The following is a 23932-nucleotide window of genomic DNA, read 5'->3' as shown; positions in this document are numbered from 1 at the left end:
ATTGAGAATCTCTCTTCCCATGTGCTCACCCACCTATCCACTCTCTCTTTCCCCATATGCTGACTTCTCCCGTCTGTGCTCTCTTCTTTGACCTGTCTACTTCATGTGCTATCCCTCTTGTCTGCTGTCTCTCTCCTTCCTGTGCTGTGTTCTCCCCTCATGTGCTGTTCCATTTGAGCTGTCTCCCCCCCTGTGCTCTGTCTCTCTCACCCCTGTGCGCTTTCTCTCTACCCCATTTGCTGTCTTCTCTCATCATCTCTTCTTTGACCTGTGTACCCCATGTGCTCTCCCCCTTGTCTGCTCTCTCTCTCTCTCCACCACTATTTTACCTGACAAAATGAATCCTCTGTGATCCCCTGCTGTAATGTCAGTATTGTCATTTGCTTCCTCCCCTGCCCAGGAGATGTGGTATGCTCCGTACACGGTCAGACACAGACAATTTTTAAAATGAACTTTCGTTCATGGGAAAACCCCTTTAATGTGACCGGCTTCCTCTGCCTGTAGATACGTCACGCATCTGCCTCTGGGATCACCCTAATGATTCACTGCGCCTGCGCGGAATTCATGCAAGCGCAGTAAATCAGACCACCAGCAACTTTGTGCAGACAGATAGCAGTGGTCACATTAAAACTGCGCATGCGCTCCTCCTGTACAAAGATGGTAGCGGTCAGTGAATCATTCGGCTGATCCAGGCGGCGGTGTGTTCACGACGGTGTTCCGCTGGTGGTACCACACAAGAGGCTGCGTACGGCTTATACAGTGTGTGTGTGTGTGTGTGTGTGGAGCGTACGGCGTATAATGTGTGTGTGTGGTGCGTACAGCCTATACAGTCTGTGTTTGTGTGTGTCTGTGGTGCGTACAGCGTATACAGTGTGTGTGTGTGTGTGTGTGTGTGTGTGTGGTGCGACGGTGTTCCGTTGGTGATACCGCGCAAGAGGCTGGTACCACCAGCAGTTTCCATATTGAGACACCCATCACTTGGGTGTCCCAATATGGAGGTCGGTGAACTTCCGCCGCTTTGAATTCTGAGATCTGGACATATCTGGACGAAACAGGATGTGAAGACATTACAAGGTAAGTATATATTAAGATGAGAAAGACCATGTTAAAAACGCATAGCACACAGACACCACACAGATGTCACACTGATGTTAGCTGAGAAAAAAAAGCAAAATCGCATCACACTCGCATGACGATACGGAAAGCACTCGTGCGACTGTCATGCATTAAAATCGCTCCGATAACGCATACCCTAGTGTGCCTCTACCCTATAGGTGAGATGCTCTGCGGGGCAGGAGAATAGTATAGAGTTATAGGTGAGATGCTCTGCAGCACAGAAGAATGTTGGCAAAAATTGCCCACACAGAAAATTAACGACAAGTTTATTAAGAACAGTTTATTAAGGAGGTCTAATAACAACAATAACTTTGATTTTTTAAGCAATCATTGCACACCTGGAAATAATTTGCCACCTTCTGATAGTCCTGAACAGGAACAGTTTATTAAAGAGGTCTAATAACAGTAATAACTCCGGTTTAGTAAACAATCACTGCATACCTGTAAATTAGCCATTTTACTGCAAATTAGCTATTCTCCTTAAGTACTTTAGTTTATCTTCAACCTGGGGGTAGTCCTGTACAGAAGTTGCCACCATATGATACAGCGCCTCATACTTTCTCTTTTTTTATCTCAAGGCAACCCGCCTGTGAATTAGCCAGTGTTAATTTGTGGCAAGCCAGGTCCTTCTGCAATCCATCAAAGAGAAACCACAAGCTGGGATGACTGCAGTGGAACATGGAATTAAGAGCATTGTGAAATCCCTCACAACAGTTCGTGGTTTTTGGTGACTGTTCCAGGGCTGCATCATCATGATTCCATATTCTTATAGGAAACTGAGGATCTCTACCAGCTGCACCCTCAATATATGTAGAAAAAAAGTATGTGAGCACCTCATTATAGCATTCTTCATCTGGGAATGTGGCTTATCAAAAACACATCTCACATCTTCAATTGGCACAAAGGCTAATGCAGCAAGAGACTTCAGTGTCATTTTTATGTTGATATTAGATTCATATTCTGTTTTCAAACCAACATTTTTTATTTTTCTAATGAGACTCTGACAAAGGTGAAAATAACACCCTTTAACATCAGCATGTGGAAAGGCAATCCTTACTGCAGTCATACAAGCCTTCTCAAAATCCACTAAAACCTTTTGAGGTGCCAGATTTGGAATCAATAGCTTCATTATTTCAAACATTCTCTTATACGTGTTCATGTCCTTTCTTTGTAGTAAAATGTACAAACATGGCGGATATGAGTTACCCACCTTGGCATGCCAAGTGTACCATTGGTAAAACATATTGGGCACTTTATCAAAGGTGCCATCTCCATAGATTGTATCTTTGTTCAGTTCAAGCATAAGATCTCGATCTCCTAAAACCAGAATTCTGTTTCGATCTTCCTTTCCTGAATCATGAAGTATCAGTTGACTATACTTTTCAGGAATGCAAAAATGTATAGTTTTTGGGTTAGCCAAATTACCATCTGTTCTATGATAGACCAGGCTTCTCGCAAGAGATGATTGTCTTGGCATATGGGCCAATACATCATTACTCAATACAGACAACACCTTTCCCATCACGTTGCGAGGAGTAGCACTTACTGCTCTCATGTCTTCTCTCATTTTGCTTCTGGCAACGTTTGCTTCTGCTTTTTGAGGGCAGGAGTCATGACAATGTTCTGTTGGTTCTTGAACTACGTTGCCATCTTTTGTTTTGAGAATTGAATGGCACTTTGAAGAGCGGTACAGTTGGCATCTCCAAGTCACCACTGCGTTGATAGTACGAAATGCAAGATATTCAAACCCCAAGTAAATCATAACTTTGTTGTATCTCTGGCTTTTTGAAAACTCCATTGTTAGCACTACAAGAAGAAATAGAATACTTTAGATGAACTCAAAATAGACTTTTATTGAAAATAAATTAACAAATATGGGGATAGATAAGACTATTGGTTCACCAATACAAAAAAACACAGATGTAACATAGTAACATAGTAACATAGTTAGTAAGGCCGAAAAAAGACATTTGTCCATCCAGTTCAGCCTATATTCCATCATAATAAATCCCCAGATCTACGTCCTTCTACAGAACCTAATAATTGTATGATACAATATTGTTCTGCTCCAGGAAGACATCCAGGCCTCTCTTGAACCCCTCGACTGAGTTCGCCATCACCACCTCCTCAGGCAAGCAATTCCAGATTCTCACTGCCCTAACAGTAAAGAATCCTCTTCTATGTTGGTGGAAAAACCTTCTCTCCTCCAGACGCAAAGAATGCCCCCTTGTGCCCGTCACCTTCCTTGGTATAAACAGATCCTCAGCGAGATATTTGTATTGTCCCCTTATATACTTATACATGGTTATTAGATCGCCCCTCAGTCGTCTTTTTTCTAGACTAAATAATCCTAATTTCGCTAATCTATCTGGGTATTGTAGTTCTCCCATCCCCTTTATTAATTTTGTTGCCCTCCTTTGTACTCTCTCTAGTTCCATTATATCCTTCCTGAGCACCGGTGCCCAAAACTGGACACAGTACTCCATGTGCGGTCTAACTAGGGATTTGTACAGAGGCAGTATAATGCTCTCATCATGTGTATCCAGACCTCTTTTAATGCACCCCATGATCCTGTTTGCCTTGGCAGCTGCTGCCTGGCACTGGCTGCTCCAGGTAAGTTTATCATTAACTAGGATCCCCAAGTCCTTCTCCCTGTCAGATTTACCCAGTGGTTTCCCGTTCAGTGTGTAATGGTGATATTGATTCCCTCTTCCCATGTGTATAACCTTACATTTATCATTGTTAAACCTCATCTGCCACCTTTCAGCCCAAGTTTCCAACTTATCCAGATCCATCTGTAGCAGAATACTATCTTCTCTTGTATTAACTGCTTTACATAGTTTTGTATCATCTGCAAATATCGATATTTTACTGTGTAAACCTTCTACCAGATCATTAATGAATATGTTGAAGAGAACAGGTCCCAATACTGACCCCTGCGGTACCCCACTGGTCACAGCGACCCAGTTAGAGACTATACCATTTATAACCACCCTCTGCTTTCTATCACTAAGCCAGTTACTAACCCATTTACACACATTTTCCCCCAGACCAAGCATTCTCATTTTGTGTACCAACCTCTTGTGCGGCACGGTATCAAACGCTTTGGAAAAATCGAGATATACCACGTCCAATGACTCACCGTGGTCCAGTCTATAGCTTACCTCTTCATAAAAACTGATTAGATTGGTTTGACAGGAGCGATTTCTCATAAACCCATGCTGATATGGAGTTAAACAGTTATTCTCATTGAGATAATCCAGAATAACATCCCTCAGAAACCCTTCAAATATTTTACCAACAATAGAGGTTAGACTTACTGGCCTATAATTTCCAGGTTCACTTTTAGAGCCCTTTTTGAATATTGGCACCACATTTGCTATGCGCCAGTCCTGCGGAACAAACCCTGTCGCTATAGAGTCACTAAAAATAAGAAATAATGGTTTATCTATTACATTACTTAGTTCTCTTAGTACTCGTGGGTGTATGCCATCCGGACCCGGAGATTTATCTATTTTAATCTTATTTAGCCGGTTTCGCACCTCTTCTTGGGTTAGATTGGTGACTCTTAATATAGGGTTTTCATTGTTTCTTGGGATTTCACCTAGCATTTCATTTTCCACCGTGAATACCGTGGAGAAGAAGGTGTTTAATATGTTAGCTTTTTCCTCGTCATCTACAACCATTCTTTCCTCACTATTTTTTAAGGGGCCTACATTTTCAGTTTTTATTCTTTTACTATTGATATAGTTGAAGAACAGTTTGGGATTAGTTTTACTCTCCTTAGCAATGTGCTTCTCTGTTTCCTTTTTGGCAGCTTTAATTAGTTTTTTAGATAAAGTATTTTTCTCCCTATAGTTTTTTAGAGCTTCAATGGTGCCATCCTGCTTTAGTAGTGCAAATGCTTTCTTTTTACTGTTAATTGCCTGTCTTACTTCTTTGTTTAGCCACATTGGGTTTTTCCTATTTCTAGTCCTTTTATTCCCACAAGGTATAAACCGCTTACACTGCCTATTTAGGATGTTCTTAAACATTTCCCATTTATTATCTGTATTCTCATTTCTGAGGATATTGTCCCAGTCTACCAGATTAAGGGCATCTCTAAGCTGTTCAAACTTTGCCTTCCTAAAGTTCAATGTTTTTGTGACTCCCTGACAAGTCCCCCTAGTGAAAGACAGGTGAAACTGCACAATATTGTGGTCGCTATTTCCTAAATGCCCAACCACCTGCAGATTTGTTATTCTGTCAGGTCTATTAGATAGTATTAGGTCTAAAAGTGCTGCTCCTCTGGTTGGATTCTGCACCAATTGTGAAAGATAATTTTTCTTGGTTATTAGCAGAAACCTGTTGCCTTTATGGGTTTCACAGGTTTCTGTTTCCCAGTTAATATCCGGGTAGTTAAAGTCCCCCATAACCAGGACCTCATTATGGGTTGCAGCTTCATCTATCTGCTTTAGAAGTAGACTTTCCATGCTTTCTGTTATATTTGGGGGTTTGTAACAGACCCCAATGAGAATTTTGTTACCATTTTTCCCTCCATGAATTTCAACCCATATGGACTCGACATCCTCATTCCCTTCGCTAATATCCTCCCTTAAAGTGGACTTTAGACAAGACTTTACATAGAGACAAACCCCTCCCCCTCTCCGATTTTTACGATCCTTTCTAAACAGACTGTAACCCTGTAAGTTAACTGCCCAGTCATAGCTTTCATCTAACCATGTCTCGGTTATTCCCACTATGTCAAAGTTACCTGTAGATATTTCTGCTTCTAGTTCTTCCATCTTGTTTGTCAGGCTTCTGGCGTTTGCGAGCATGCAGTTTAGAGGATTTTGTTTTGTTCCAATCTCCTCACTGTGGATTGTTTTAGAAATGTTCTTACCTCCCTTCTGAGTATGTTTTCCTGGGTCGTCTTTGTTCGAGTCTAATGTTTTTCTTCCCGTCCCCTCTTCTTCTAGTTTAAGAAGTCATGTGTAATGACTGTGGTCACAGGCATCAAGTCCACAACCAGGCAAGGGGGTACAGGTGCCTGCTTCTGCTGGATCTGCGTCTTCACTAAAGATGCAGATCCAGATGACATGCATCATGTTGCAGAGACCCATGGGGTCCCAGCACTGCGATACATGCTGCCGGCGCGTTGGCTGTGAGCTGACATCAGAGGTGCAGCCACAGGGAGCGGTGCATGAAATGGCGCACACTCCGATGTCAACTGCTGGGCTGTGCAGTGGCTACAAAAGACACTGGGCGACGTGGGAGCAGAGGAAAGGTGAGTAGAATGTTATTGTTTTTAATTATGCATTAGGGTCAGAACGGGGACACATACACTAGGATTGGGGACCATGTAAACCAGGATAGGGACATATATACCAGAAAGGGTGCATAAATACCAGGATGGAGATCATGTGGACCATACATACTAGGATGGGGACCATATATACCAGCATTAGGACATATATACCAGGATGCAGACATATTCACCAAGATGATGGGCATATATACCAGTATGGAGGACATTACTACATAATGAAGGGGGAGAGGGCAATTCATACGTCTTTATAGAATTTAGAACACTACAGGGGCCCATACATCTGACCAACGTGTGTGTGGGGGGAAGGTCCAAATTTCGCACTGGGGCCCTTCGGACTCCACTGCAAAAGCATATCATACATTCTCAGCAAGAACACAAAGTGGTACAAGTAACAGAATCTCACCCTTCTGCTGTGCCTTCTGGACTTCCAGGACCAACTATCTCTGCCAGCAGCAGTGATACTTTTGCGAGCACTGATAGCAGTGATGGCTCCTCTGGATCACACTGCTGCTGGTTCTGCATGTGCTGCTGTTTTGGGCTTGTGGGAGGAGTAAGGCAGAATCAGTGAGAGATGAGAGCAGACTAGATCTATCTAATGCTGATAATGACAGACTGCTGCAAACCACAGATCATCATTTTTGCAGTTTTGCACTAGGTCAACTGTAAATCACAAGTTGATCACATATTATGTGAACATCCTCACCTTGCACCTGAAATATCATAGATCTGAAACTTTTGTGATGCTGTAATTGGCAATTTTCTGTGTGGGGAATTTTCCGTGTTGGGAATTTTCCATGTGGGTAATTTTCCTGTGGGCATTTTTCCTGTGGGCATTTTTCCTGTGGGTAATTTTCCTGTGTGCAATTTTCCTGTGTGCATTTTTCAGGGAACCGTCTGTTATACTGACGTCACGGAGCACACCCTGTTATGGACCTGGTGGTTAGAAGCACCCGAAACGACCTGATGGTTAAACTAACAAAGGACAAGCTCTGGGAAGTGGGAGCTCTGCTGACCGCAACCCCTAATCCTATCACACACACTAGAAATAGCCGTGGAGCGTACCTAACTCTGCCTAGACACCTCTTCACAGCCTAAGAGCTTACTAGCCCTAGAGATAGAAAATAAAGCCTACCTTGCCTCAGAGAAATTCCCCAAAGAAAAAGGCAGCCCCCCACATATATTGACTGTGAGTTAAGATTAAAGTCACAAACACAGAAATGAAACAGGTTTCAGCAAAGGGAGGCCAGACTTACTAAACAGACTGAGGATAGGAAAGGTAACTTTGCGGTCAGCACAAAAAACTACAAAAAGACCACGCAGAGTGTGCAAAAAGACCTCCGCACCGACTCACGGTGCGGAGGTGCCACTCTGCCTCCCAGAGCTTCCAGCTAGCAAGGCAAAATCATGATAGCAAGCTGGACAAGAAAACAATGAACCAATAATTAACTAGCAGGGACTTAGCTTCTGCTGGAGTAGACACATCACCAGAAAGATCCAAGAGCGAACTGAACCAGTACAAGAACATTGACAGCTGGCATGGAGTAACGATCTGAGTGGAGTTAAATAGAGCAGCCAGCCAAAGAATAAACTAAGTCACCTGTGGAAGGAACCTCAGAAGCAGCAGCTCCACTCACAGCCACCAGAGGGAGTCCATGGACAGAACTCGCCGAAGTACCATTCATGACCACAGGAGGGAGTTCGATAACAGAATTCACAACAGTACCCCCCCTTGAGGAGGGGTCACCGAACCCTCACCAGAGCCCCCAGGCCGATCAGGACGAGCCAAATGAAAGGTACGAACTAGATGAACATCAGAGGCAAAAACCCAGGAATTATCTTCCTGACCATAACCCTTCCATTTGACCAGGTACTGGAGTTTCCGTCTCGAAATACGAGAATCCAAAATCTTCTCCACCACATACTCCAACTCCCCCTCGACCAACACCGGGGCAGGAGGATCAACGGAGGGAACCATAGGCGCCACGTATCTCCGCAATAACGACCTATGGAACACATTATGGATGGCAAAAGAAGCTGGAAGGGCCAAACGAAATGACACAGGATTGAGAACTTCAGAAATCTTATACGGACCAATGAAACGAGGCTTAAACTTAGGAGCGGAAACCTTCATAGGAACATAACGAGACGACAACCAAACCAAATCCCCAACACAAAGTTGGGGACCAACACAGCGCCGGCGGTTAGCGAAACGTTGAGCCTTCTTCTGGAACAATGTCAAATTGTCCACCACATGAGTCCAAATCTGCTGCAACCTGTCCACCACAGTATCCACACCAGGACAGTCCGAAGGCTCAACCTGCCCTGAAGAGAAACGAGGATGGAAACCAGAATTACAGAAAAAAGGCGAAACCAAAGTAGCCGAGCTGGCCCGATTATTAAGGGCGAACTCAGCCAAAGGCAAGAAGGACACCCAATCATCCTGATCAGCAGAAACAAAGCATCTCAGATATGTTTCCAAAGTCTGATTAGTTCGTTCGGTTTGGCCATTAGTCTGAGGATGGAAAGCCGAAGAAAAAGACAAATCAATGCCCATCTTAGCACAAAAGGACCGCCAAAACCTCGAAACAAACTGGGAACCTCTGTCAGAGACGATGTTCTCCGGAATGCCATGCAAACGAACCACATGCTGGAAGAACAATGGCACCAAATCAGAGGAGGAAGGCAATTTAGACAAGGGTACCAAATGGTCCATCTTAGAGAAGCGATCACAAACCACCCAAATGACCGACATCCTTTGAGAGACAGGGAGATCTGAAATAAAATCCATGGAAATATGCGTCCAGGGCCTCTTCGGGACCAGCAAGGGCAAAAGCAACCCACTGGCACGAGAACAGCAGGGCTTAGCCCGAGCACAAGTCCCACAGGACTGCACAAAAGAACGCACATCCCGTGACAAAGAAGGCCACCAAAAGGATCTAGCCACCAAATCTCTGGTACCAAAGATTCCTGGATAACCAGCCAACACCGAACAATGAACCTCAGAGATAACTCTACTAGTCCATCTATCAGGGACAAACAGTTTCTCCGCTGGACAACGGTCAGGTCTATCAGTCTGAAACTTCTGCAGCACCCGCTGCAAATCAGGGGAGATGGCAGACAAAATTACCCCCTCTTTGAGAATACCCGCCGGCTCAGGAACACCCGGAGAGTCAGGCACAAAACTCCTTGACAGGGCATCAGCCTTCACATTCTTAGAGCCCGGAAGGTACGAAACCACAAAATCAAAACGGGAGAAAAACAGTGACCATCGAGCCTGTCTAGGATTCAACCGTTTGGCAGACTCGAGATAAGTCAAATTCTTGTGATCCGTCAAGACCACAACGCGATGCTTGGCTCCTTCAAGCCAATGTCGCCACTCCTCGAATGCCCACTTCATGGCCAACAACTCTCGATTGCCAACATCATAATTGTGCTCAGCAGGCGAGAACTTTCTAAAAAAGAAGGCACATGGTTTCATCACCGAGCCATCAGAACTTCTTTGCGGCAAAACAGCCCCTGCTCCAATCTCAGAAGCATCAACCTCGACCTGAAACGGGAGCGAAACATCTGGCTGGCACAACACAGCGGCAGAAGAAAAACGACGCTTCAACTCCTGAAAAGCCTCTACAGCCGCAGAGGACCAATTGACCACATCAGCACCTTTCTTGGTCAAATCAGTCAACGGTTTAGCAACACTAGAAAAATTAGCGATGAAGCGACGATAAAAATTAGCAAAGCCCAGGAACTTCTGCAGGCTCTTCACAGACGTCGGCTGAGTCCAATCATAAATGGCTTGAACTTTAACAGGGTCCATCTCGATAGTAGAAGGAGAAAAAATTAAACCCAAAAATGAAACCTTCTGAACTCCAAAGAGACATTTTGACCCCTTCACAAAAAAGGAATTCGCGCGAAGGACCTGGAACACCATTCTGACCTGCTTCACATGAGACTCCCAATCATCCGAAAAGACCAAAATATCATCCAAATATACAATCATGAATCTATCCAGGTACTTTCAGAAGATGTCATGCATAAAGGACTGAAACACAGATGGAGCATTAGAAAGCCCGAATGGCATAACCAGGTACTCAAAATGGCCCTCGGGCGTATTAAATGCTGTTTTCCATTCATCGCCCTGTTTAATACGCACAAGATTATACGCCCCTCGAAGATCTATCTTGGTGAACCAACTAGCCCCCTTAATCCGAGCAAACAAATCAGACAGCAGCGGCAAAGGGTACTGAAATTTGACCGTGATCTTATTAAGAAGGCGGTAATCAATACAAGGTCTCAAAGAACCATCCTTCTTGGCCACAAAAAAGAACCCCGCTCCCAACGGTGATGACGACGGGCGAATATGACCTTTCTCCAAGGATTCCTTTATATAACTCCGCATAGCGGCGTGCTCTGGCACAGATAAATTGAACAGTCGGCCCTTAGGAAACTTACTGCCAGGAATCAAATTAATAGCCCAATCGCAATCCCTATGAGGAGGTAGGGCACTGGATTTGGGCTCATCAAATACATCCCGGTAATCCGACAAAAACTCAGGAACTTCAGAAGGAGTGGAAGGCGAAATTGACAGCAATGGAACATCACCATGTACCCCTTGACAACCCCAGCTGGACACAGACATAGATTTGCAATCCAATACTTGATTATGGACCTGTAGCCATGGCAACCCCAAAACGACCACATCATGCAGATTATGCAACACCAAAAAGCGAATATCCTCCTGATGTGCAGGAGCCATGCACATGGTCAATTGAGTCCAGTACTGAGGCTTATTCTTGGCCAAAGGCGTAGCATCAATTCCTCTCAATGGAATAGGATACTGCAAGGGCTCCAAGAAAAAACCACAGCGCCTGGCAAACTCCAAGTCCATCAAATTCAGGGCAGCGACCGAATCCACAAATGCCATAACAGAATAGGATGACAAAGAGCAAATCAGAGTAACGGACAAAAGAAATTTAGACTGTACCGTACCAATAGTGGCAGACCTAGCGAACCGCTTAGTGCGCTTAGGACAATCGGAGATAGCATGAGTGGAATCACCACAGTAAAAACACAGCCCATTCCGACGTCTGTGTTCTTGCCATTCAGCTCTGGTCAAAGTCCTATCACATTGCATAGGCTCAGGCCTATGCTCAGAGAAAACCGCCAAATGGTGCACAGCTTTGCGCTCACGCAAGCGCCGATCGATCTGAATGGCCAAGGACATAGACTCACTCAGACCAGCAGGCGTGGGAAATCCCACCATGACATCCTTAAGGGCTTCAGAAAGACCCTTTCTGAAAATTGCCGCCAGGGCACACTCATTCCACTGAGTAAGCACAGACCAGTTTCTAAACTTCAGACAATATACCTCCACTTCATCGTGACCCTGACACAAAGCCAGCAAGATTTTCTCTGCCTGATCCACTGAATTTGGTTCATCATAAAGCAATCCAAGCGCCAGAAAAAACGCATCTACATCACGCAATGCAGGATCTCCTGGCGCAAGGGAAAATGCCCAGTCTTGAGGGTCGCCATGCAACAAAGAAATAATGATTTTTACCTGTTGAACGGGGTCACCAGAGGAGCGGGGTCTCAAAGCAAGAAACAGTTTACAATTAGGGTTGAGCGAAACGGGTCGTTCATTTTCAAAAGTCGCCGACTTTTGGCAAAGTCGGGTTTCATGAAACCCGATCCGACCCCTGTGCGGGGTCGGCCATGCGGTACGCGACTTTCGCGCCAAAGTCGCGTTTCAATGACGCGAAAAGCGCCATTTCTCAGCCAATGAAGGTAAACGCAGAGTGTGGGCAGCGTGATGACATAGGTCCTGGTCCCCACCATCTTAGAGAAGGGCATTGCAGTGATTGGCTTGCTGTCTGCGGCGTCACAGGGGCTATAAAGGGGAGTTCCCGCCGACCGCCATGTTACTGCTGCTGATCTGAGCTTAGGGAGAGGTTGCTGCCGCTTCGTCAGAAGCAGGGATAGCGTTGGGCAGGGTCCATTAACCACCAAACCGCTTGTGCTGTAGCGATTTCCACTGCCCAACACCACCTTCGGTGTGCAGGGACAGTGGAAGCTACATTTTTTTTTTTTTCCCCCTCAGCGCTGTAGCTCATTGGGCTGCCCTAGAAGGCTCCCTGATAGCTGCATTGCTGTGTGTACGCCGCTGTGCAAACCAACTGCTTTTTTCAAAGCACAAATCCTCTTGTTCCTTCCTTTCTGCACAGCTATCTTTTTTGTTTGTACACACTTTTTATTTAATTTGTGCATCAGTCCACTCCTTATTGCTGCCTGCCATACCTGGCTGAGATTACTGCAGGGAGATAGTAATTGAAGGACACTCCCTGTTTTTTTTTTTTTTTTGTGGGAGATTAAGATTGACATTTTTGCTAGAGTGCCATCCCTGTCTGTGTCATCTCTCACTCAGTGGGCCATAGAAAGCCTATTTATTTTTTTGCTTGATTTGGGTTATAAAATCTACCTGAAAAAATCACTACATCAATCAGTGGGAGAAAAATATTGGCCTCAGGGCTTGTGTGCCACTCTTGACTCCTGTGTGTGCCATCTCTCACTCAGTGGGCCATAGAAAGCCTATTTATTTTTTTGCTTGATTTTGGTTCTAAAATCTACCTGAAAAAATCACTACATCAATCAGTGGGAGAAAAATATTGGCCTCAGGGCTTGTGTGCCACTCCTGACTCCTGTGTGCATCATCACTCACTCAGTGGGCCATAGAAAGCCCTTTTTTTTTTTTTTTTTGCTTTATTTGGGTTCTAAATTCTACCTTAAAAAATTAATAAATCAATCAGTGGGAGATTAATATTGGCCTTTGGGCTTGTGTGCCAGTCCTAAGCGTGCCATCTCTCTCTCTCAGATAGTGGGCCATAGAAAGCCTATTTATTTTTTTTTTTATTGGGTTTATAAATTTTCCCTGGAACCAAAAAAAAAAAAGTGGGAGATTAATATTGGCCTCTGGGCTTGTGTGCCAGTCCTGAGCGTGCCATCTCTCTCACAAATAGTGGGCCATAGAAAGCCTATTTATTTTTTTGCTTGATTTGGGTTCTAAAATGTACCTGAAAAAATCACTACATCAATCAGTGGGAGAAAAATATTGGCCTCAGGGCTTGTGTGCCACTCCTGACTCCTGTGTGCATCATCACTCACTCAGTGGGCCATAGAAAGCCCATTTTTTTTTTTTGCTTTATTTGGGTTCTAAATTCTACCTGAAAAAATCAATAAATCAATCAGTGGGAGATTAATATTGGCCTTTGGGCTTGTGTGCCAGTCCTAAGCGTGCCATCTCTCTCTCTCAGATAGTGGGCCATAGAAAGCCTATTTATTTACCGTATTTTTCGGACTATAAGACGCACCGGACCATAAGACGCACCCCAAATTTGGGGTGAAAATTGCAGAAAAAAAGATTTTTTATAACATGGGGGTCCGTCTTATTGTCCGAATTTACAGTATCTTATGGCGGTGGCAGAGCAGGGTCACAGGAGGCAAGGTGGGGTGATGCTGGGATGAGGAGGTGCTGGGATGAGAAGGTGCTGGAATGAGAAGGTGCTGGGATGAGAAGGTGCTGGGATCAGGAGGTGCTGGGATCAGGAGGTGCTGGGATCAGGAGGTGCTGGGATCAGGAGGTGCTGGGATCAGGAGGTGCTGGGATGAGAAGGTGCTGGGATCAGGAGGTGCTGGGATCAGGAGGTGCTGGGATCAGGAGGTGCTGGGATCAGGAGGTGCTGGGATCAGGAGGTGCTGGGATGAGGAGGTGCTGGGATCAGGAGGTGCTGGGATGAGGAGGTGCAGTGAGAGGTATGGCGTGAGAGGGGTCCCTGGCGTACCATGCAGGCTTACCTAGGTGGCAGAGGTGCGGTGGCAGAGGTCCGGTGGCAGAGGTGCGGTGGCGGGGGTGTGGCAGCAGAGGAGGCGCAGGAAGCGGGGTCCCTTTCCCCGGTATGGTGATGCAGCAGGCCCGGTATGCAGCAGAGCCGGGTGAATCCTCTTGTTATCGGTGGGCGCGGCCATCTTCCTGAGGCTGCGCGTGTGCAGATGAAGCGCTCTGCTCCCGGGGCTTCAGGAAAATGGCCGCGGGAGGCCGCGCGTGCGCAGATGGAGATCGCGGCGGCCATTTTCCTGAAGCCCCGGGAAGCAGAGCGCTCCATCTGCGCACGCGCGGCCTCCGGAAAATGGCCGCCACCACCGATAACAAGAGGATTCACCCGGCTCTGCTGCATATCGGGCCTGCTGCATCACCATACCGGGGAAAGGGACCCCGCTTACTGCGCCTCCTCTGCCGCCACACCCCCGCAACCGCACCTCTGCCACCGCACCTCTGCCACCTAGGTAAGCCTGCATTGCGACTATTAGACGCACCCCCCATTTTCCCCCCTTTTTTGGGGGGGAAAAAGTGCGTCTTTTAGTCCGAAAAATACGGTATTTTTTTTTTTATTGGGTTTATAAATTTTCCCTGGAAAAAAAAAAAAAGTGGGAGATTAATATTGGCCTCTGGGCTTGTGTGCCAGTCCTGAGCGTGCCATCTCTCTCACAAATAGTGGGCCATAGAAAGCCTATTTATTTATTTTTTTTGGTTTTATAAATTCTCCTTTAAAAAAAAAAGGGAGATTAATATTGGCCTTTGGGCTTGTGTGCCAGTCCTAAGCGTGCCATCTCTCTCTGTCTCTCAGATAGTGGGCCATAGAAAGCCTATTTATTATTTTTTTTATTGGGTTTATAAATTTTCCCTGGAACAAAAAAAAAAAAGTGGGAGATAAATATTGGCCTCTGGGCTTGTGTGCCACTCCTGACTCCTGTGTGCGTCATCTCTCACTCAGTGGGCCATAGAAAGCCTTTTTTTGTTTTATTTGTTTTCTAAATTCTCCCTGAAAAAATCATTTTATTTTATTTGGTTTCTAAATTCTTCCTGAAAAAAATCATTTTATTCTATTATTTTTTTTTCCTAAAGTCTCCCTGAAAAAACAAAAAAAAAAAACAAATCAGTGGGAGATTAATATTGCCCTTTCTGCTTGTGTGCCAGTCTTGACTCCTGGGTGTGCCATCTCTCTCTCTCTCTCTCCAATTGTGGGCCATAGAAAGCCTATTATTTTTTTAGCTTGATTTGGGTTCCAAAATCTACCTGAAAAAATCACTACATCAATCAGTGGGAGATAAATATTGGCCTCTGGGCTTGTGTGCCACTCCTGACTCCTGTGTGCGTCATCTCTCACTCAGTGGGCCATAGAAAGCCTTTTTTTGTTTTATTTGTTTTCTAAATTCTCCCTGAAAATATCATTTTATTTTATTTGGTTTCTAAATTCTTCCTGAAAAAATCATTTTATTCTATTATTTTTTTTTCCTAAAGTCTCCCTGAAAAAAAAAAAAAAAAAAACCAAATCAGTGGGAGATTAATATTGCCCTTTCTGCTTGTGTGCCAGTCTTGACTCCTGGGTGTGCCATCTCTCTCTCTCTCTCCAATTGTGGGCCATAGAAAGCCTATTATTTTTTTAGCTTGATTTGGGTTCCAAAATCTACCTGAAAAAATCACTACATCAATCAGTGGGAGATAAATATTGGCCTCTGGGCTTGTGTGCCACTCCTGACTCCTGTGTGCGTCATCTCTCACTCAGTGGGCCATAGAAAGCCTTTTTTAGTTTTATTTGTTTTCTAAATTCTCCCTGAAAAAATCATTTTATTTTATTTGGTTTCTAAATTCTTCCTGAAAAAATCATTTTATTCTATTATTTTTTTTTCCTAAAGTCTCCCTGAAAAAAAAACAAAAAAAACAAATCAGTGGGAGATTAATATTGCCCTTTCTGCTTGTGTGCCAGTCTTGACTCCTGGGTGTGCCATCTCTCTCTCTCTCTCCAATTGTGGGCCATAGAAAGCCTATTATTTTTTTAGCTTGATTTGGGTTCCAAAATCTACCTGAAAAAATCACTACATCAATCAGTGGGAGATAAATATTGGCCTCTGGGCTTGTGTGCCACTCCTGACTCCTGTGTGCGTCAATTCTTCCTGAAAAAATCATTTTATTCTATTATTTTTTTTTCCTAAAGTCTCCCTGAAAAAAAAAAAATGAAATCAGTGGGAGATTAATATTTACATTTGTGCTTCAGTGACAGTCCTGCGTGTGTGGCATCTCTCTCATTTGTTGCCACCAACAACAGAGTGTGTAACATTGTGCCTGATTTTCGTTGTGGTCTCACTCACCTGTAAAGGGGTAGCTAAATCATACTGAAGTTATAGCTCACCGTGTAATTTGTGTGACAGCAACAAATACCGTTAGTTTGTTTACGTTTTTAAAACAATGAGGAAGTATGGTGGAAGAGGTCGTGGCCGGGGGCGTTCATTGTCAGCTGGTAATTAGGGTAGTGGTAGTGGTGGAGCATCAGCTGGTCGTGGGAAAAAAAATATTGCACCTAAGTCTGGAGCTGTGGAGCCAGGTTCGTCGTCAGGCTACACAAGGCCTCGAACGCTCCCTTTTCTGGGAGTAGGAAAACCGCTTTTAAAGCTGGAGCAGCAAGAGCAAGTTTTGGCTTATCTTGCTGACTCAGCCTCTAGCTCTTTTGCCTCCTCTCGTGAAACTGGTAAATGTCAAAGCAGCGCGTCGTTAGTGGATGTTCACGGTCAGGGACAAGTCGCTTCCTTGTCCTCTTCAGCAAAAACAACAACAGAGAAGAATGCAGCAGGCGACACAACGGGTTACTCCATGGAGCTCTTTACACATACCGTCCCTGGCTTAGAAAGTGAAGCAGTTAACAGTCCATGCCCATTACAAGTTGAATCTGACATGGAGTGCACTGATGCACAGCCACAGCCAGACTACTATGCTGGTCCTTTGACTCAGACCACAACATTGCCCTCGCAGGGTAATGATCAAGAATCAGACCCTGATGAGACTATGTTGCCCCATCACGAACGCTATACCACCGACCGACACGGTGACACAGATGAAGTTGCACACGAGCTACAAGAAGAGGTAATAGATGACCCAGTTCTTGACCCCGATTGGCAGCCATTGGGGGAACAGGGTGCAGACGGCAGCAGTTCTGAAGCGGAGGAGGAGGGGCCGCAGCAGGCATCAACAGGTTCCATCTGCCGGGCCCGTATCTTGCCCAAAACGCGTGGCAAAGCCAAAACCTGTTGGAGGACAGCGTGGCCATCCGGTTAAAGCTCAGTCTGCAATGCCTGAAAAGGTATCCGATGCTAGAAAGAGTGCAGTCTGGCATTTTTTTAAACAACATCCAATTGATCAGCGCAAAGTCATCTGTCAAAAATGTTCAACTACCTTAAGCAGAGGACAGAATCTGAAAAGTCTCAATACAAGTTGCATGCATAGACATTTAACCACCATGCATTTGCAAGCCTGGACTAACTACCAAACGTCCCTTAAGGTTGTAGCACCCTCGGCCAATGAAGCTAGTCAGCAACGCAACATCCCTTCCGGCAGTGTAGGGCCACCATTTTCCGCACCACCTGCAGTATCTGTGCAGGTTTCTTTGCCAGGCCAAAGCAGTCAGGGTCAGGGAATCACCAGTTTCGTAGTAGGAAACACTGCATCTAGGGCACCGGCGGCAACAATACCATCTCCCACCGTCTCTCAGTCTGCCATGTCCACCGGCACCCCCGCTAGTTCCACGATCTCCAGCTCTCCAGTCCAGCTCACCCTACATGAGACTATGGTTAGAAAAAGGAAGTACTTAGCCTCACATCCGCGTACACAGGGTTTGAACGCACACATAGCTAGACTAATCTCGTTAGAGATGATGCCCTACCGGTTAGTTGAAAGCGAAGCTTTCAAAGCCCTGATGGACTACGCTGTACCACGCTACGAGCTACCCAGTCGACACTTTTTTTTCCAGATAAGCCATCCCAGCCCTCCACCAGCATGTTAAAGAGCGCATCGTCCATGCACTCAGGCAATCTGTGAGCACAAAGGTGCACCTGACAACAGATGCATGGACCAGTAGGCATCACCAGGGACGTTACGTGTCCATCACGGCACACTGGGTAAATTGTTGTGAATTCTGTGGCTGAGTTCGCTTCTGTGGTCACGGGTGGTATTGCGGTCTCTGGGCTTCCTCCCTCGGGTGTTTTGGTGGGCTCGTTGGCTGCCTTGCTGTTTGGCTCCGCCTGAGTCTGTCTTCCTTGCTCCTTGTCAATGTTCCAGTGTTGGATCTGAGCTGCTGCATCTTTCCTTGGGCCTGCTGCTCTGCTAGATAAGTGCTTCTAGTTTGTTTTCTGTTTTTTCTGTCCAGCTTGCTATTAACTTTTGCTGGAAGCTCTGAGAAGCAAAGGGGTGCACCGCCGTGCTGTTAGTTCGGCACGGTGGGTCTTTTTGCCCCTTTGCGTGGTTTTCGTTTTAGGGTTTTTTGTAGACTGCATAGTTCTCTTTGCTATCCTCGCTCTGTCTAGAATATCGGGCCTCACTTTGCTGAATCTATTTCATTCCTACGTTTGTCTTTTCATCTTGCTAACAGTCATTATATGTGGGGGGCTGCCTATTCCTTTGGGGTATTTCTCTGAGGTAAGTCAGGCTTGTATTTCTATCTTCAGGCTAGTCAGCTCCTCAGGCAGTGCCGAGTTGCATAGGTAGTTGATAGGCGCAATCCACTGCTGCTTACAGTTGTGTGAGGATAGATCAGGTACTGCAGTCTACAGAGATTCCACGTCTCAGAGCTCGTCCTATTGTTTTTGGTTATTGCCAGATCTCTGTATGTGCGCTGATTACTGCACGCTGTGTTGCCTGATTGCCAGCCATATCAGTACAAGGAGCCATTCAATGATTTTCAATAGAGGGAAAAAAGAAATCCTGACATCATTTTTTTTTTCTTAGCTCTGTCTTCAGTCTTTTTTTTCCCCTAGACATTAGAGTGCTTCAGGACACAGCTGTGGACATGGATATTCAGGCTCTGTGCTCCTCAATGGATAATCTCATTGTAAATGTACAAAAGATTCAAGATACTATTGATCAGAAATCGATGCTAGAACCAAGAATTCCGATTCCTGATTTGTTTTTTGGTGACAGAACTAAGTTCCTGAGCTTCAGAAATAATTGTAAGCTATTTTTGGCCTTGAAACCTCATTCTTCTGGTAATCCTATTCAACAGGTTTTGATTATTATTTCTTTTTTGCGCGGCGACCCACAGGACTGGGCGTTTTCTCTTGCACCAGGAGATTCTGCATTGAGTAATGTTGATGCATTTTTCCAGGCGCTGGGATTGCTTTACGATGAGCCTAATTCAGTGGATCAAGCTGAGAAAAATCTGCTGGCTTTATGCCAGGGTCAGGATGATGTAGAAGTATATTGTCAGAAATTTAGGAAATGGTCAGTACTCACTCTGTGGAATGAATCTGCACTAGCGGCTTTGTTCAGAAAGGGTCTCTCTGAAGCTCTTAAGGATGTAATGGTGGGATTTCCTATGCCTGCTGGTTTGAATGAGTCTATGTCCTTGGCCATTCAGATCGGTCGTCGCTTGCGCGAGCGTAAATCTGTGCACCATCTGGCGGTATTGTCTGAGAGTAAGCCTGAGCCTATGCAGTGCGACAGGACTATGACTAAAGTAGAACGGCACGAACACAGACGTCTGAACAGACTGTGTTTCTATTGTGGTGATTCTACTCATGCTATTTCTAATTGTCCTAAACGCACTAGGCGGTTCGATAGCTCTGCCGTTATTGGTACTGTACAGTCTAAATTCCTTTTGTCCATTACCTTAATGTGCTCTTTGTCATCATATTCTGTCATGGCGTTTGTGGATTCAGGCGCTGCCCTGAATCTGATGGATTTGGATTATGCTAAACGTTGTGGATTTTTCTTGGAGCCTTTGCGGTGTCCTATTCCGTTGAGAGGAATTGATGCTACACCTTTGGCCAAGAATAAGCCTCAGTACTGGGCCCAGCTGACCATGTGCATGGCTCCTGCACATCAGGAAGTTATTCGCTTTTTGGTACTGCATAATTTGCATGATGTGGTCGTGTTGGGGTTGCCATGGCTACAAACCCATAATCCAGTATTGGATTGGAACTCTATGTCGGTAACCAGCTGGGGTTGTCAGGGAGTACATGGTGATGTTCCATTTTTGTCTATTTCGTCATCCATTCCTTCTGACATCCCAGAGTTCTTGTCGGACTTTCAGGATGTATTTGAAGAGTCCAAGTCTGATGCCCTACCTCCGCATAGGAATTGTGATTGTGCTATCGATTTGATTCCTGGTAGTAAATTCCCTAAGGGTCGTTTATTTAATTTGTCCGTACCTGAACACACCGCTATGCGCAGTTATGTGAAGGAGTCCCTGGAGAAGGGACATATTCGCCCATCGTCGTCACCATTGGGAGCAGGGTTCTTTTTTGTAGCCAAGAAGGATGGTTCGCTAAGACCGTGTATTGATTACCGCCTTCTTAATAAGATCACTGTTAAGTTTCAGTATCCCTTGCCATTGATTTCTGACTTGTTTGCTCGGATTAAGGGGGCTAGTTGGTTTACTAAGATTGATCTTCGTGGTGCGTATAATCTGGTGAGAATCAGGCAGGGAGATGAATGGAAAACGGCATTTAATACGCCCGAGGGTCATTTTGAGTATCTGGTGATGCCGTTCGGACTTGCCAATGCTCCATCTGTTTTTCAGTCTTTTATGCATGACATTTTCCGTGAGTATCTGGATAAATTCTTGATTGTTTACTTGGATGACATTTTGATCTTCTCAGATGATTGGGAGTCTCATGTGAAGCAAGTCAGAATGGTTTTCCAGGTACTGCGTGCTAATTCCTTGTTCGTGAAGGGATCAAAGTGTCTCTTCGGTGTGCAGAAAGTTTCATTTTTGGGGTTCATCTTTTCCCCTTCTACTATCGAGATGGATCCGGTTAAGGTTCAGGCCATCCAGGATTGGACTCAGCCGACATCTCTAAAAAGTCTGCAGAAATTCCTGGGCTTTGCTAATTTTTATCGTCGCTTCATCTGTAATTTTTCTAGCATTGCCAGACCATTGACCGATTTGACCAAGAAGGGTGCTGATTTGGTTAATTGGTCTTCTGCTGCCGTGGAAGCTTTTCAGGAGTTGAAGCGTCGTTTTTGCTGTGCCCCTGTGTTGTGTCAACCTGATGTTTCTCTTCCGTTCCAGGTCGAGGTTGATGCTTCTGAGATTGGTGCAGGGGCGGTTTTGTCACAGAGAGGTTCTGGTTGCTCAGTGTTCAAACCATGTGCTTTCTTTTCCAGGAAATTTTCTGCTGCTGAGCGTAATTATGATGTGGGCAACCGAGAGTTGCTGGCCATGAAGTGGGCATTCGAGGAGTGGCGTCATTGGCTTGAGGGTGCTAAGCATCGCGTGGTGGTTTTGACTGATCATAAGAACCTTACTTATCTTGAGTCTGCCAAGCGCTTGAATCCTAGACAGGCCCGTTGGTCGTTATTTTTTGCTCGTTTTGATTTTGTGATTTCATACCTTCCGGGCTCTAAAAATGTGAAGGCGGATGCTCTGTCTAGGAGTTTTGTGCCCGACTCTCCGGGGTTATCTGAGCCGGCGAGTATCCTCAAGGAAGGAGTCATTGTGTCTGCCATCTCCCCTGATTTGCGGAGAGTGTTGCAGAAATTTCAGGCTAATAAACCTGATCGTTGTCCGGCCGAGAAACTGTTCGTCCCTGATAGGTGGACTAGTAAAGTTATCTCTGAACTTCATTGTTCGGTGCTGGCCGGTCATCCAGGAATCTTTGGTACCAGGCAGTTGGTTGCTAGATCCTTCTGGTGGCCATCTCTGTCACGGAATGTGCGTGCTTTTGTGCAGTCCTGTGGAATTTGTGCTAGGGCTAAGCCCTGCTGTTCACGTGCCAGTGGGTTGCTTTTGCCCTTGCCGGTCCCGAAGAGGCCTTGGACACATATTTCGATGGATTTCATTTCTGACCTTCCCGTTTCTCAAAAAATGTCGGTCATTTGGGTGGTCTGTGATCGCTTTTCTAAAATGGTCCATCTGGTGCCCTTGGTTAAATTGCCTTCCTCCTCTGATTTGGTGCCTTTGTTCTTCCAGCATGTGGTTCGTTTACATGGCATTCCTGAGAATATTGTTTCTGACAGAGGTTCCCAGTTTGTCTCGAGGTTCTGGCGAGCCTTTTGTGGTAGGATGGGCATTGACCTATCTTTTTCCTCGGCCTTCCATCCTCAGACTAATGGCCAGACCGAACGAACCAATCAGACCTTGGAAACATATCTGAGATGTTTTGTTTCCGCTGACCAGGATGATTGGGTGTCATTTTTGCCGTTGGCTGAGTTCGCCCTTAATAATCGGGCCAGCTCGGCTACCTTGGTCTCTCCATTTTTCTGCAATTCTGGGTTCCATCCTCGTTTCTCTTCAGGACAGGTTGAGTCTTCGGACTGTCCTGGTGTGGATTATGTGGTGGACAGGTTGCAGCAGATCTGGACTCAGGTAGTGGACAATTTGACCTTGTCCCAGGAGAAGGCTCAGCTTTTCGCTAATCGCAGACGCCGTGTGGGACCCCGACTTCGTGTTGGGGATCTGGTTTGGTTATCTTCTCGTCATATACCTATGAAGGTTTCCTCTCCTAAATTTAAACCTCGTTTTATTGGTCCGTATAGGATTTCTGAGATTCTCAATCCGGTGTCTTTTCGTCTGACCCTCCCAGACTCCTTTTCCATACATAATGTATTCCATAGGTCGTTGTTGAGGAGATACGTGGCACCTATGGTTCCATCTGTGGAGCCTCCTGCCCCTGTTTTGGTGGAGGGGGAATTGGAGTATATTGTGGAGAAGATTTTGGATTCTCGTGTCTCTAGACGGAAACTCCAGTATCTGGTCAAATGGAAGGGTTATGCTCAGGAAGATAATTCCTGGGTTTTTGCCTCTGATGTCCATGCCCCAGATCTTGTTCGTGCCTTTCATGTGGCTCATCCTGGTCGGCCTGGGGGTTCTGGTGAGGGTTCGGTGACCCCTCCTCAAGGGGGGGGTACTGTTGTGAATTCTGTGGCTGAGTTCGCTTCTGTGGTCACGGGTGGTATTGCGGTCTCTGGGCTTCCTCCCTCGGGTGTTTTGGTGGGCTCGTTGGCTGCCTTGCTGTTTGGCTCCGCCTGAGTCTGTCTTCCTTGCTCCTTGTCAATGTTCCAGTGTTGGATCTGAGCTGCTGCATCTTTCCTTGGGCCTGCTGCTCTGCTAGATAAGTGCTTCTAGTTTGTTTTCTGTTTTTTCTGTCCAGCTTGCTATTAACTTTTGCTGGAAGCTCTGAGAAGCAAAGGGGTGCACCGCCGTGCTGTTAGTTCGGCACGGTGGGTCTTTTTGCCCCTTTGCGTGGTTTTCGTTTTAGGGTTTTTTGTAGACTGCATAGTTCTCTTTGCTATCCTCGCTCTGTCTAGAATATCGGGCCTCACTTTGCTGAATCTATTTCATTCCTACGTTTGTCTTTTCATCTTGCTAACAGTCATTATATGTGGGGGGCTGCCTATTCCTTTGGGGTATTTCTCTGAGGTAAGTCAGGCTTGTATTTCTATCTTCAGGCTAGTCAGCTCCTCAGGCA

The 23932-nt window shown here is 45.5% G+C and overlaps 1 protein-coding gene across 1 annotated transcript; it reads right to left on the bottom strand.

Annotated features, from left to right (window-relative positions):
* Positions 1 to 1402: 1402 nt before the first annotated feature.
* Positions 1403 to 6924, bottom strand: LOC138641493 (uncharacterized). The gene is made up of 2 exons (XM_069728986.1): positions 6828 to 6924; positions 1403 to 2922 (listed from the first exon to the last, which is right to left on the bottom strand). The coding sequence occupies exon 2, from the start codon at positions 2912 to 2914 to the stop codon at positions 1883 to 1885; it is 1032 nt and encodes a 343-aa protein (XP_069585087.1). The 5' UTR covers positions 2915 to 2922; positions 6828 to 6924; the 3' UTR covers positions 1403 to 1882.
* Between the last annotated feature and the right edge of the window lie 17008 nt (positions 6925 to 23932).

The sequence above is a fragment of the Ranitomeya imitator genome, chromosome 6 (genome assembly GCF_032444005.1).
Source record: "Ranitomeya imitator isolate aRanImi1 chromosome 6, aRanImi1.pri, whole genome shotgun sequence".
Classification (NCBI taxonomy): domain Eukaryota; kingdom Metazoa; phylum Chordata; class Amphibia; order Anura; family Dendrobatidae; genus Ranitomeya; species Ranitomeya imitator.
This window is presented reverse-complemented; position numbering and strand designations above follow the sequence as displayed.

Excerpts from the sequence above, each read along its gene's own strand:
- LOC138641493 (XM_069728986.1), bottom strand. The coding sequence starts at position 2,914 with ATGGAGTTTTCAAAAAGCCAGAGATACAACAAAGTTATGATTTACTTG.